This window comes from Morone saxatilis, unplaced genomic scaffold, assembly GCF_004916995.1.
Source record: "Morone saxatilis isolate NCDOM2014 unplaced genomic scaffold, NCSU_SB_2.0 Contig7, whole genome shotgun sequence".
Taxonomy (NCBI): Eukaryota; Metazoa; Chordata; class Actinopteri; family Moronidae; genus Morone; species Morone saxatilis.
In genome coordinates, this window is record NW_023340246.1 from 8,005,262 (window position 1) to 8,018,992 (window position 13,731).

General features: G+C 40.0%; 1 protein-coding gene across 2 annotated transcripts; it reads left to right on the forward strand.

The window, feature by feature from the left end:
- Positions 1 to 2,024: 2,024 nt before the first annotated feature.
- Positions 2,025 to 4,958, forward strand: LOC118340672 (low choriolytic enzyme-like). Of its 2 annotated transcripts, XM_035678777.1 has the most exons (8): positions 2,025 to 2,093; positions 2,250 to 2,271; positions 2,388 to 2,450; positions 2,616 to 2,762; positions 2,867 to 2,984; positions 4,395 to 4,573; positions 4,652 to 4,733; positions 4,832 to 4,958. In XM_035678777.1, exons 1-8 carry the CDS (start codon positions 2,025 to 2,027, stop codon positions 4,956 to 4,958), a joined length of 807 nt encoding a protein of 268 aa, XP_035534670.1. The 2 variants fall into 2 exon arrangements, with proteins under 2 accessions (XP_035534670.1, XP_035534671.1); XM_035678778.1 differs by lacking the exon at positions 2,250 to 2,271 and having other exon boundaries at positions 2,025 to 2,088.
- The last annotated feature ends 8,773 nt before the right edge of the window (positions 4,959 to 13,731 follow it).

Consider the following 13,731-nt stretch of genomic DNA (forward strand, 5'->3'; position numbering starts at 1 on the left):
ACTACACACACACAGGCACATACAGTATAGGCATGCATGTGCAAAACGGATGATGCAAACATTGTAAAATTTACAAATCCATAGGGTTTTATTGGCCTTGCAGTAAAGGGAGTTCACAAATACAGCCCTTGCAGTTCATCTCTTTAAGACTCAAACACACACACACACACAGAGTGCAATTTTTGTTCCCCGATAATAAATGCCACATTATTGTGATGTACAGCGGAGGACCACATCATATAAAGGTTGCCGTGATGGAATCTCTGTTCGAAGCTGCTGGCCTTGACATGCGAAATCAGATCCTAAAACTGTTTATGGCGCTATGAAGCCAGACAGCATCCCTCTTCTCTTGTAAACAATCCACTGGAAGCTGATGATTTATTAGCAAGGCATCGAATAAATCTAAATACTCATTTCTCTAAACAACCCATTTCTGGATTCTGAGTTTTTAGAAGGCAGTTTCTTCTTGTTGTTTTTTGTTTTTTGTTCATCACAGTCTGGTGGCCAAGGCCCGGTCTTTCCAGCTGATATTATCACTGATGCAGCAGCAGAGCTTCAATAATGAATCCAGGACTTTACAGCCAGTCACTAATTGAGCCATAATTATTGTTTGAAACAACACATTATAAATGGAGCCGCACAAACAATACTGCAGGTCACACCCAGTGTAAACTACAAAGCCCTTTGTGGAATCTAAAGGGTTGTAAAGGCCACACTGGCTGTTTAGTTTAATGGGAAATGAGGTTTTTGTAAAGAGATGCCCTGATAGTATCTGTTGCGCCATTAGGAGGTGTTAGTGCTCATGCTTGGATCGAAAAGCAAGTTTGTTCTGATACCAGCGGTGAAATAAGTTGCTCTTGGCATAATAAAATGAAATGTTTCTGGCTGGAACAAAAACACAGCAGTGTGGGGACTCATAGCACAGCAGCTCCAAACCAATGAGATGTTCAGAGTGCTGCAGCAGTTCCCTCAGCAAACAGAAACCAAAATAATAATCTTGTTTTTCACTTCAAAATGATTATTTTTTCACTTTTTGAAAATTCTTATAATTAATCAAAGACATGTTGATATGGTATTATAAAATATGGTATGAGCAAGATTTGGGGGGGTAAAAAAGAAACTACAGAAAACCAAATATCATGTATACAGTATTAAAACAACTGTGGAGGCTGTATCAGTATGGTGTCTATGTAATTTCTGTATTCCTCTTACTTTTTCTCTATCCAAACAACAGTATTTTAAATAGCCTCTCATTCTCATTGTTATAATAAAATTATTTTTCAAATTTTATTAGGATATTCACACAATTCTCAGTGCGTGTTTTGGTCAAATTAAGCATGTGTTTATGTAATTGTGTTTATTGTAAGTAGGACTGCAGCTGTCTATTATTTTCATTATCAATTAATCTGGCAACTATTTCAAATAAATGAAAAGAAAATAGTTTAAAATGTCCATCATATTTTCTCACAGTCCAAGCAGACTTAAGATTTTTTGTTCTGTTCAACCATTGACTAAGAAAAATCATATATTTCAAAATATATCAAATATTTGGCTTCTTTTCTTGAAAAATGATCAACTTATTGCCACGTTACCTCAATACCTGCTAACAGGAGCATTTAAAAAGGCATTGTTTGTTTCAAATGCTGTATCTGTTATTTCTGGAATAAAACTTAGGGACAGGCCCAGATCTCATGAGCCAAACCCCCTGCTGGTTAAAAAGGCCATCTGAAATCTGATGCTAAGTGAGCCGACAGCAGCCTGTGGTCACTGTAATCCCCCCCAGAATAAGATTATCCCTTTGTGGCAACAATGGGCCAGAGTGGGCAGGGCATTCCCATTAGCTGTGTGTCTAAAACAGAGCCTATTTAACACCTACCACTAATCTCTGTACAAACACACACACACACACACACCCTGACAGCCTGCATATAAACTCAACCCTGGCTGGACTTTAGCATCAGTCCTCGGTGAGACAAGCGGAGTCTTCAAAGCAACATCTTAAGCATCAGCACCTTCAGGCAAAAATGGACCTCAGAACAACGGTTTCTCTTCTGCTGCTGCTTCTAGGCCTCTGTAATGCTCACCATGGCAATGTATGAAATAATGATTTCAATGTATAACAGCTTATATGCACTGTATGCAATGAATGAAACCTTCCCCTTACCATCGATGTCTTAAGTCCAGATGACTGCATTAGACTGAGTTTAAATGCTGTAAAGTGAAGTAAAGTGGTTTGTTTCTTTTCACAGGATCAGGATGGTGCTGGTAATGGTAAGTGACCTAACCTGTGCATTTATTCGCAGCCCTGTCTAACAGACCAAATCTATCAGATGTGACAGTGTGTGAAAACAGAGTTGAATGACTTGTGCTTTGCTTCCATTGATTAGAGATCTTAGAGGATAAGTCTAACGTGGAGGACATTACGACAACTATTCTGAGGATGAACAATAGTGAGTACTGAATCATAATATTACAAGGACATAGAAGGACTATTACTTTCTCTTATATTGGCAGATTTCCAATATTCAATAACAGAAACCATAGTTTGCAGAAAAGCAGAGATTTCTTGCTTTGTTCTGAAACTTGGATTCAAATATTTTCTTTTCTTCTAATAGGATCTAGTGATTTTCTGCTGGAAGGTGACGTGTTCATTCCCAAAACCAGGAATGCTATGAAGTGCTTAAACAAGGCATTTTCCTGTCTGTGGCCAAAGTCCGCTAACGGGAAGGTGGAAATCCCTTTCCTTATAAGCCAAGAATATGGTAGGTATAACTTTTTAAGGTAAAATATTAATAGAACTGGATTCTGCACATCTTTCACACACTGACGCGATGATGTTACAAAGTATTTTTACCCACAATTGCAGATGACACTGAGAGGAGTACGATTTTACAGGCCACGAAGGACTTTGAATCCAAAACCTGCATCCGCTTCATTCCACGTGCAACTCGGACGGAGTACATAAGCATTGAACCAAGAGTTGGGTGAGTCAATAACTGAAGCACTCCTGCATGTGAAGTACTGTACAAAGAAGTCAAGATAATTCATCTGTTAAAAAAAAAAGAACCGTAAAAATACTTATCTGCACTTCTTTAATGCATTGGGTATAATGTGCGACTATTACTTGATTCCACTTTAACCTATTCATCGACATTATGTGCCTGGTGGATCAGGTTTTGTACGGCATACTGAGTTCTAGTTAAGGCAAATGAACGTACTTAGAAGTTAAGATATAAAGGTTTCTGAATTGGCTTGATGCTACACATTGGCCCCGGATCTCGATCAGTGCTTTTTGATATAGCCGATCTGCAAACCAAATACAATCTAATATTTGTTCTGATGGGTTTTTTTTTCCCTTCGTATCACAACTTCACAGCATACTGAGGCAACGGTAGCATCTGTTCCAATATATTACCATTATTACAGCTATTTAAATACATTTGACAGCAGAACGGCTCGGCATCTCGGGCTTTCTTTTCTTACATTTTGTGTAGTGTGCTTTAGCATTTTGTACATCTGTGCAGAAGAGTGTCAGTACAAAGAAACACAAAATAACTTCAAAGAGAAGCAAAACGACCACAAAGAGATGCCAAAAAACGACAAAGGCATGCAAAGCTGCTACAAATATATACAAAACAACCACAAAGAGACACAAAACTCCAAAAAAAAGATGCAAATGACTACAGATACGAAACAACAACAAAGAGAAGTAAAACAACTACATGAAAACACAAAATGACCACAGAGAAATGCATAATGACTACAAAGAGAGGCAAAATATGCAAGTGAAAAATTAGTATGCCGGAGCCGTGTTGTTTTTAATAATTCTGCATATCTTTCAGGCTTGGGGGCCTTTTACATGTTTGTCCCCCTTGGCCCTTTGTGTCGAAATCCATCATAGGCTGAAGCTGAACGTGCATCTGGCAGCATCATTCCCGCTTTTAACTGCTGCAGGAAGTGCTTTTCTAATCCAGTCCTCTTTCCCTTAGTTGGTTGAAATGCTACCCAAACAGGTCCTCTCTGTGATCTCTCTACCTTGAAAAAAAGCAAACAATCACAAACAACCATCAGCTCGCAAGAAGAGCTTTAGAAGCAATAACAAAACAAAAGAACAGCAAACTGCAAGTGTAGCTTCACAGCAGCAGTTATTTTTCCTCCTGTTGTTCGAATGATGCATCTGTAGTTGAGTCAGCTCTCAGATATGCTAACAGCAAAAAAAAAAACAACAAACACCCACCCTAAACATAATCAGAAAGCTAATTATTTAAGCATGTACACACAGGGTGTGTTTTTGTAAATTAAAAATGTAAATTACATTAATCTATTAATCAATCGTTATGTTGCATGTTGCATATTAATGATCTCTGTATCTCTTTCAATATCTACACTATTAGCTGTTCCTCTTTACTGGGCCGTATTGGAGACAAGCAGGTGGTGTCGCTGCAGAGGTTCGGCTGCGTACAAAAGGGCATCATCCAGCACGAACTGCTGCACGCGCTGGGTTTCTACCACGAACACACCCGCAGCGACCGCGACCAGCACGTCAGAATCAACTGGGCAAACATCAGTGAATGTAAGAATCTCACAGCGTCATTTAGAACTGATTGATTCTTTTATTGCGATTTATTGATTGATCTTTTCTTGCCACCAGATTATGTCAGCGACTTCCAACTGATGGACACCAATAATCTCAACACTCCGTACGACTACTCCTCTATCATGCACTACGGAAGGTAAAGTAGAACAACATGGTATTTTAAATCAAATGAGACTAATCTAATTGTATTCTAGAAACAATTTTTGAATTATTCTTTTTCATTACCATTTGTAGAACTGCCTTCGGAAAGAATCGATCAGAAACCATAACTCCCATCCCTGACCCCTCTGTCCCCATCGGGCAGACAGTGGGTCTGTCTGACATCGATATAATCAAGATCAACAGGCTCTACAAGTGCTAGAGTTCAGTTGGATAGAGGATTACTGCAGTGTGTTCTGACTCCCACATGATACTTGACATTCATGTGACGTATGATATGATAATAAAATGGTTAATTCTATTCAGCTTTTGTCTTTTTTGTCATGTTCTTGACAGAACAGTAACAATTCTGTGTTCTGTGGAAATACATTGGCAGGGAGTGTCTAACGACTTTAGAGTTGCATTCTGGGTTAGACTTCATAGTATGTACATCTGCCAATAAAAAAGCCCTGAGGCGGTGCTTGTCTTTCTATAATTTCAACAAAGATCCTAAATAATCTGACCATAACAAAACAATCAGTTTATCTTAATTAATCTTAAAGGAACAACTTTGTGTGTGTGCAGTGCAACCCTGTTGCAAACAAAACTTAGAAGACTAAAAAACAGTTTCATATTTGTTATTGCTACATTTTTTGCTATTACTCCACATTACTTTCAGTATGAAAACAAAGTTTGGAAATGTCGGCAAAAGACAAAGAATTTGATTAGATACAAGAAAGCCTGAAGGGCAAATATGTGGCAATATCTTTATAATTGAGTTCATTTCTATTTCGGCTCATTGTAATTAAGTTTGGGATTTGTACACTAGTGAAGAGTACAGTGTTTTATCAGAGTGAATCAGTACTGCAGTATATTCAGCGAGCCAAACTTTGGAGGGCTGCGTCTCTGCAGAAAGGCATAGATGTGGTAGAACAGGAGATAAACTCCTCTCCTACTCCTCCCAAACCCTGCAGAGACATTAGTTTTTCACTTGGCCACATCCCACACTCTTGAATGTGTGTTGTTTCTTTTCTTTTTTTTCCCTCCACCCTTTGAAATCCTACGCAGTGTCATTCTTCTGTATTCACCCCAGTGAGAGAGAGAGAGAGAGAGCAGTGTTGGGTGAGAAAGGAGTGACGGGGGAGTGTCAGGGTGAGATAAGGGAGGAGAATGCCTGGGAGAGAGAACAGATTCCTATTAAGCAAATTTCCCTCCTCCCATGATGTATGAGTGCACTAACAATCATGACAGCATTGCATGTATTTCTCCAGTGTGCTGGCTTAAATGCAGCTAAAGAGGCCATGGCTACAGCAGTGCTCTGAGAAAGCCAGTGAATCCATATAGTTCAGATGGACACAGGGCCTTTAATGTTTCATAAAGTAGTTTCAGTTCGTATCAATCGTTCTACCCATGAAATATTTAAAATCTACTTGTTTATTGAAATATTTAACGCTGTGGGCTCTGTTCATGCTCCAAGAGGCTCAGAAAGTCTTTTCGCGCCAGCTATAAATTATTATAGTATTTCTGCAAATCCTGATTAAAATAAGATTACCAATGAGAGCCCAAGAGCCTATGACTGAAAGTACAAACAGCCCACCATCGGAACACACTGTGGCTGAAAAAAACGTTCAACGGGAGACATCTCTCTATCTGACGTAAACATGGAATGGAATATTTTATCTTTCCTTTGACTGTTCACACGTGTGCCTCCTTTGGTTTTGGTGTTACTGAAGGCTTATAAAACTAAAAAATATGAAGTGGAAGCTTGATCGCTGGTATATTACTATTTAATACTGTTTAGTATTACAGACTGTTGATAATAGCTTTAAAGCATCGTCTGTGAGGCTCTTACAGATGCTCTTTGACCGTACTTTAAAGGGCAGTGTGTATATGACCAGCAGGGTCTCTTGAAGGATGTCTGTTCTAATGAGAGCGGGCCGAGCGGAGCCAAATGCAGTCTGATCTGTGATGTCACTGGTAATATGCTGGCAGGCCGTAACCGCTGGCTGGCTGAGCGGCGCTTACCACCACGTTATTAACACAGATCAGTGTACCTGCCTCTCTTCAAACACGATAAGCTTCAACACACAGTTCTCCTCAGTTCACTGCTTGAGCTGCCTAATACCCACCAATAGGAAATTAAAATGTTCTCTCCGAGTGGTGCTACTACCTTAGCCAGTCCAACCTTGGAGACTGTCTCAGAGTTTTCTGCAAGCAAGGTAGGCTTTTGACCTTCCTGGAAAAAAAATCCCTTTAGAATAAGACAAAAAAAGTATTTTAAATGTCTACCTGCAAGTTGGTATCAGTGCTTTTAAAGGACATTTTCTCAAGTCTGTTTTAAAATGGTACTCACACTATATACAGTCCTCCTTTCCATACTGGCCATGAAACTATCGTCTGTCTGGACAAAAATGCATTCTAAAGTAAATCTGATGCTAATATGAGGTCCTGGTTAGTCAAATTAACCCCATGCGCCCCAATTGCTGCAGTTTGCGTCAAAAATCACTCATGACTCAGTCAAATTTTAACACTTCAGAATCATCATGCTTTCAAGTTTTCTTCAGAATCAAAGTACTCTAGTGATAGTTGTCTGTACATCCATGGGTACATTATAAATATACTATATAAATAACAGTAGCTAATGGAGATCTAAATGAACAAACAAACAGGAACTGCTAGTAGCTAATTCAACATGGTGCCAATTTATGTCAAATATAAACCACAAATCTAGATTACAACAGGGCTCAATATAAGGCACACAATGTTAACTCACTGACTGCATCGTGCATCATGGATCATATATATAAGCAGATCAAAAAACTACATTTCAAATGTCTCCTTTTTTTATGCAAAAAACCTGCATATGCACATTGATGGCCTTTCTGTGCAGCCCAACTTATTCTGAAAATAATATACTGTATGCCTGAATAAAACATGCAGTAACTGCTCAAATCTTTAAACAAGGAGAGGGGGAAAAATGAGCAAAGTTAGTGTTTAGTCAAAAGTCTTTTGGTACAAAATACTCTACCTATACCCGATATCACTTTTGCAGCAGCTCAGCAAAGAAACACTGTCTGGGGAAACATAAAAAGAGACTTTTGTACTAAAAAGTACAAAAACTTTGCAAGATACTCACTTCATTTGTCTACCTCAGACTCCTGAAGACTCATTGAAGTCACTTTTCGCCCGGAATAAGGACTGTGGATTTTATCCGTGCTTGCATTAAAATTGCATTAGAAAGGATCTCATCACGGCCAGTATGGAGATGAGGAAAGATAACACCATACGGCAACTCTTTACATGTACATATGGGCATGAGAGCATTGTTTAAGACATCCTTTAATGCGGAGTGTGTATCAAGTTGAAAAAATAACATACGGTAGCGTCTTCCTGAATATAATTAAATAGCCTAATAACAAACTGCAATTAAAAAAAAAACTAACACAAACAGTTGCTAGTGTAGATCATTTGATTTTGCAATCTGTGGTGTGTTTCTGCTTTCAAAGCCTGTCCCGGGTCAGGTGTTTAATGCCCTTTTTGAGAGAGATGAAAGCAGCGCTCACAAAAACAAGTAAATTTAGTTAAGGACAAAATCAAAAGAAATAACAGATTGGCATACAATTTCAAGGAGTCTTTGTTGTTGCCCTGCAGGACCCAGTGGAAACGATTAGCGGGCTGAAAGATCGAAGGAAGGCAAACTCTAACATGTGCTATTGTTGAAGCTTTCATGAAGTTTCACTTAGCTTCTCTTCTGCAGATCTGAGGAGCCCGAGGAGTCATATATGAACTTCTAAGATGTCTGAACCTAGAATAGCGCACTGACAAGATACTGTTTGTTGTCACTGCATTCTCAAATCGTATAAATATTTCATGGGTTGTGTTCCCTGACACCGAGATTGTGGCTGACATTACTTTAAATAAAAAAAGGGACATTTCAGAAGACAGTGAGATAAGGGGATATGAAGAAATTCAGACCCGATATCTAAAGTAAAATACGGGCTCTAGTGAGTTCTAGAAACCTATATTGTCTTAACAGGCCATGTGGTGTTTCTGTACAACGCCAGCACATGTGTGTCAAAGAGAAATGGTGTTTTAAAAAGGGCCTTTGTAAATGTGTAAATCAGACCGAGGCATTAGTCTACAATCCCTCTGAGCTGTGTTCGCAGAGCTGCACCACATCTCTGTTTGTCAGCGCTGAGGAATTGCAGCTGTCGAAAATGATGCGGTCCCATTAGTGACGGAATCCAAGCTGAGACGGAGCCAGACAGAAAGCCGCTGTGGGGACAAGATGATAACAAGGTACTCATTGGAGATGTGAGGGATGGTGTTTGTGCATCGCTCTGTGTGTGTCTGATGAGAACCGGGCAGGAGGAGATGGAGGGGTTAAGATAAAGTGAGAGAGAGAGAGAGGGGAGAAGAGAAGGCGTGGAGAATGAGAAAAAAACAGGGAAACGGTTAGGGGAGAAAAAAGGATGGGGGGAGATAAGAAGAGACAAATAGAGAGGGGAACAATGAGACTGCGGAGCAAGAGGGAGTGACTGGGACAGTAATCAGAAACAGACGACTCAAAGCAGCGACTGAAGGCAGGGAAGACGAGAGACGGAGAGAGGGAGAGCGAGTCACAGAGGTCCAATAGCCAGTTCCCTGAAAGATTGGCAGGTTTATTCACGGGGAGTTAGTGATCTCTCGTCCTGCAGATTGTTTCACCTCTGAGGTAAGCTGTGTGCATCGTAGCTGGATAAAACCGCAGACACGTACCAAGTACCACAAAGAAAATCACCTCACCGCAAGCTATGATGTCAAACTACAGGACAGTACATTAAGCTACAATTACAAGCAGGCTGATTGATTTTCTGGATTGAAAAGCAGTTTAACACAGATGCAAGGTAAACTATCTGGCTGACTTACAGTTTAAAAGGTTTGTTAGTTTTTAGCCTCTCACCAAAGAAACCACTTTACTGACTGTAGGAAGCTAAAAGCTAGGCCAGAACACAAGAATAATAATTAAATAGCAATGTGATAATAGGATCTGCTACCATCTAACCTTTTTTTTAAGTTAATTGGACAAAACACCAGGCAAGACTGCCACTCTGCCATGTTGGTTTTAACAATAGTTTGAAAAGATTCATCAAATAGCTTGCCAAGTTTTAACTCGCAAGGCGAGCTCTGGTGCCCTATTGAGCAAGAAGTTCTCAACACTATACTTTTCTGATGATAATAAATAATAGACCGGATTCAAATGAATGGCTGGACCCACATTGTGTGTCATTCAAGTTAGCTGAGAAATGTGGGAAACTTCCACAAGCACACTTTGAAGAACTACACACATGCTCAATCTAGCTGCCAACTCAATGCAATTTAGCACACAGTATTCTAGCATACAGCTCAATAAAGTTCAGCCTGAAGACCTGATAGACTGGGAATATGTAATATCCCTTCAGCACCAAGGATAGCGCTCACTGCTATAAACAGTGGGCGATTTGAGGGGTGATGCCGTCCCGCCCTAACTGAGCTGCGTATTGATAAATCCTTGGCGCTGTCCTTGGTGCTGGAGTAGCAGACAGATTTGTAATTACGCTTTTTTCTCCCAGTCCCACCTTTTTTTCAGTTTCTTTTTGATCTATAATATTAGCTGTGGAAGAGTGAGAGGATCGTAGAGAGGCACTGCTGCCTGTAGTATTCCTATATAATATTCCTATAATATTTCTTTGATCATTCAGTAGTGTTGCTGAAAATACAACCCCGAGACCCATGGAGCCTAACCCTAACTGTCCAATTAACAAATCACAGACCGGCTATAGATTATCCCAGATTTCTAAATAATCTAATCAGAGAACAGTTTAAACCCTACATGGGAGTTAGTTTTAATTGTCTTTTATGATGATGATGATGATGATGATCTCTCACACAACCAAAGTTAACCTAAAATGTTTTATTCAGCTATCAGGCTGTTTTTTTGCTTCGGTTAACTGTATTAAAATCCCAGTTGATGCCTACATCAGGGCATCCACACAGGAGCTAACAGCAGAGGAGAAAAAAGTGCTCTACGTGGTCTACAGCAGCTTTCAGGTGAACTTACAGCAACAGAACACACAATAAAATGGAGTTAACTTCACATTTCTACAAAAGTTTGAGCATGCTTTAATTCAACAGAGATGATGCTGTCTGTCATGCACAGGTGCTCAGCAGTGCATGTTCTGTGTTGAAGGCTAAAAGCATGTTAGTGCTTGTGTAGCGTATACCATATGTGAGCAGTGTATCGGTGCATTTGAACATGCATACTAAAGGTGGGATTGTATAATTACTGCTATAGAAATATAATTGAGACCTTAAAATGTGGCAATTATATGTGGCAATTACACAGGTTGTATGAGTCTGACTTCTATGAGCAGCGGAGTGGATGACAGCTTCCGATCCCCATGAAGGCCATTTATTCCATGTTATATTAATAGCACCACTCTTGCTTTCATAGGCAGGACGCCTCGTCTTACTGTTTCAGCTAATTATCGTGACATTAGGCTGTACTTCACTCTTTTTGTCCTTGGTGGACTCGCCAATAAACCCAGGTGGATTGTGATTGTCCGACAGCTGTTTCTGATTTTCAGTTGATTATACATCTACAGTTTTTTTGTGAGCATGCTTAATTAAGTTTTTGGTGATGGCTCCCAGATCACTTTTTTTGCCAATAAATTGGACCGCCATCAGCAATCAAACTGTGGTTTAATCATAGCGCCGTTCGAATCGAATAGAATGGGCAAAGACGATGATGAGATGACAAAATGATGAAGCAATTCCCGACAGCATTAGTGACTGATCCCCAAAGGTAGGACATTTAGTACATTTTTAAGTGTTGCACGACAACAAATATGTTTTTAGAATTCTAGCGCTCCAAGATATAGCCAATAAGGGGAAATTATGTTCTTTTTTTTAATCTAAATGTTTCTTTTTTTCTTTGTTTACAACATAATGTTCCTAGGAGGACACATTATCCCTGCAGAGATGTGTTGCACATTTAAGATATTTTTAACTTAGTATACTTGTATATCCTCCAATTAAAGCCATAATTAATGCAGCAGCGTTGTGCTTCCAGGAAAATGTGAAACTTATATGCACATATGACAAACAAACAGTCGGGATCGAGCTCCTCGCAAAAGTGGCTAAACCACTAAAAACAAAGCACAAAGGTCAGAAGTCTCTGATTGTGTTTTAAAAATGTGATTTCTATGAAATCCACTTTGATGGCATGTTTGTGGGCTCAATTCTGTGCTGACTGTGTTTTCCCCATACACCCTTTTGCCCCCCATGAACTCCCATCATCTTGCCGCAGACTATTGGAAAATGTAATTTCTTCTTGTTGAATGAATGGGTTGGAGAGCGCACAAACGTCCGCTCGGGCGATGTATGTTTTTGTCTTGGAGCAAAACGCACTGTCCACAAGGACATGCTGATTCAGCAGAAAGGTCAAACATTGTGCAGTGGAGAGGGAGGCCTTTATAAGGAACGTTTTGTCAGTTTCTCTGTGGGTGTCCAGACAGTGCTTCTGGGTATTATGGACCATTGAAGCAATAACATTTTCACAGACAGGAGGAATAAGGTTTTTTGCTTTTATGTGAACATTGTTCAAAAACCTGTTTTAGTTCGTATTGCACACATGGCTCCAGCCATTCAAGCAGACCGGAATTACTTTTTCCTTCCACTTGAATATATAAGTTTCCATTCAGGAGAAAACCTTAGTAGGCTTCCTATGTCTGGCCTCTTCGTCTAGTTTCATTGTGCTTTCATAGCAACTAGAGAAACTTTCTACTTTCTAAAAAATCATTTGCGCTACATCTGAAGCTCTAAAGCGGTTGGCAGTAATGTGCTCCAGAGTTAACCGATAAATTCAAAATAAAAAACTCCTCCACTCCAGCAAAGGAAATGACAACAGCGTGCAGTGTTGTGGTTACACCCTAATGCTCTCGGTTCATCGCATCCGACACAAACTGGAACAAAGAACCCCATAGTTCTTTCAGCACCCCCTGACATCAGTAAAGGGCAGTAGCAGTAAATGGAAGCAGCTGAGCATGTTAGCCTGTAGTCACAAAACACAGGGATACAGTTGCTAATTTTTCAAGGCTGTTGTTCCTGCAGCAAGGTGTGCTGAAAAATGGTGACGGCGGTGCCGGTGCATTACAACAGTGCATAGGCTCATTAGCCTCTTCTTCAGTTCACCAGTTCAGATTATGAATCCTTTCATCATTTTTTCAGAGTGTGTGTGTGTGTGTGTGTGTCTGAAAATGACACCATATGAGCTTTCAAGAGCGAGGATGTTTGTTGAAACCAGGTGGATGCTCCTTTAGTTGTTTTATGTATTCTGTTTAATAGGGCTGTAACGATATGCAATATGAAACCGAAATCGCGACACTCAGATCCACGAACCTGTGTGTGAGAAGGCAGAATCGCGACACACCCCTCAGAACTCCCAGAGTTATCCTTCCCGTCCAGATCCAATGCTACCACATCTTTAAATTACTATTTGTATTATTTGAAGTTAACATTATAAAATACGTAGACCTACACCACAAAACTAATTCTTTAATTGTACCTGTAAAAATGCGTCCTCCAATTACGTGTCATGTGACTACCTTTCCAATCATGTGACGCCTGCCTACAAAAGTTGAGCTAGTTGAAGAACGTGAGGAAACATGGCAACCAACCCAGAGATTGCGGACCCTCCCAATACATTTAAAAGTCAGCAGTATGGCAACATTTCGGCTACCCAGTGGAGAACAAGGATGGCAATCGTGTAGTCGACAAGACCCACACAATTTGCCGTAAGTGTTTTAAGAAGCTTCCCCAAGTGTCCAACACGTCCAACATGCAGATGCATATCCTACAGCACCATTCCGAAATCAATTTAGCTGGAGCACAGAAAACAACCCAACAGCAGCAGCCTACACTGCCTAGTTTATTCCAAGCAAAGTTTCCAGCCAATTCAGATCGAGCACAAAAATGCA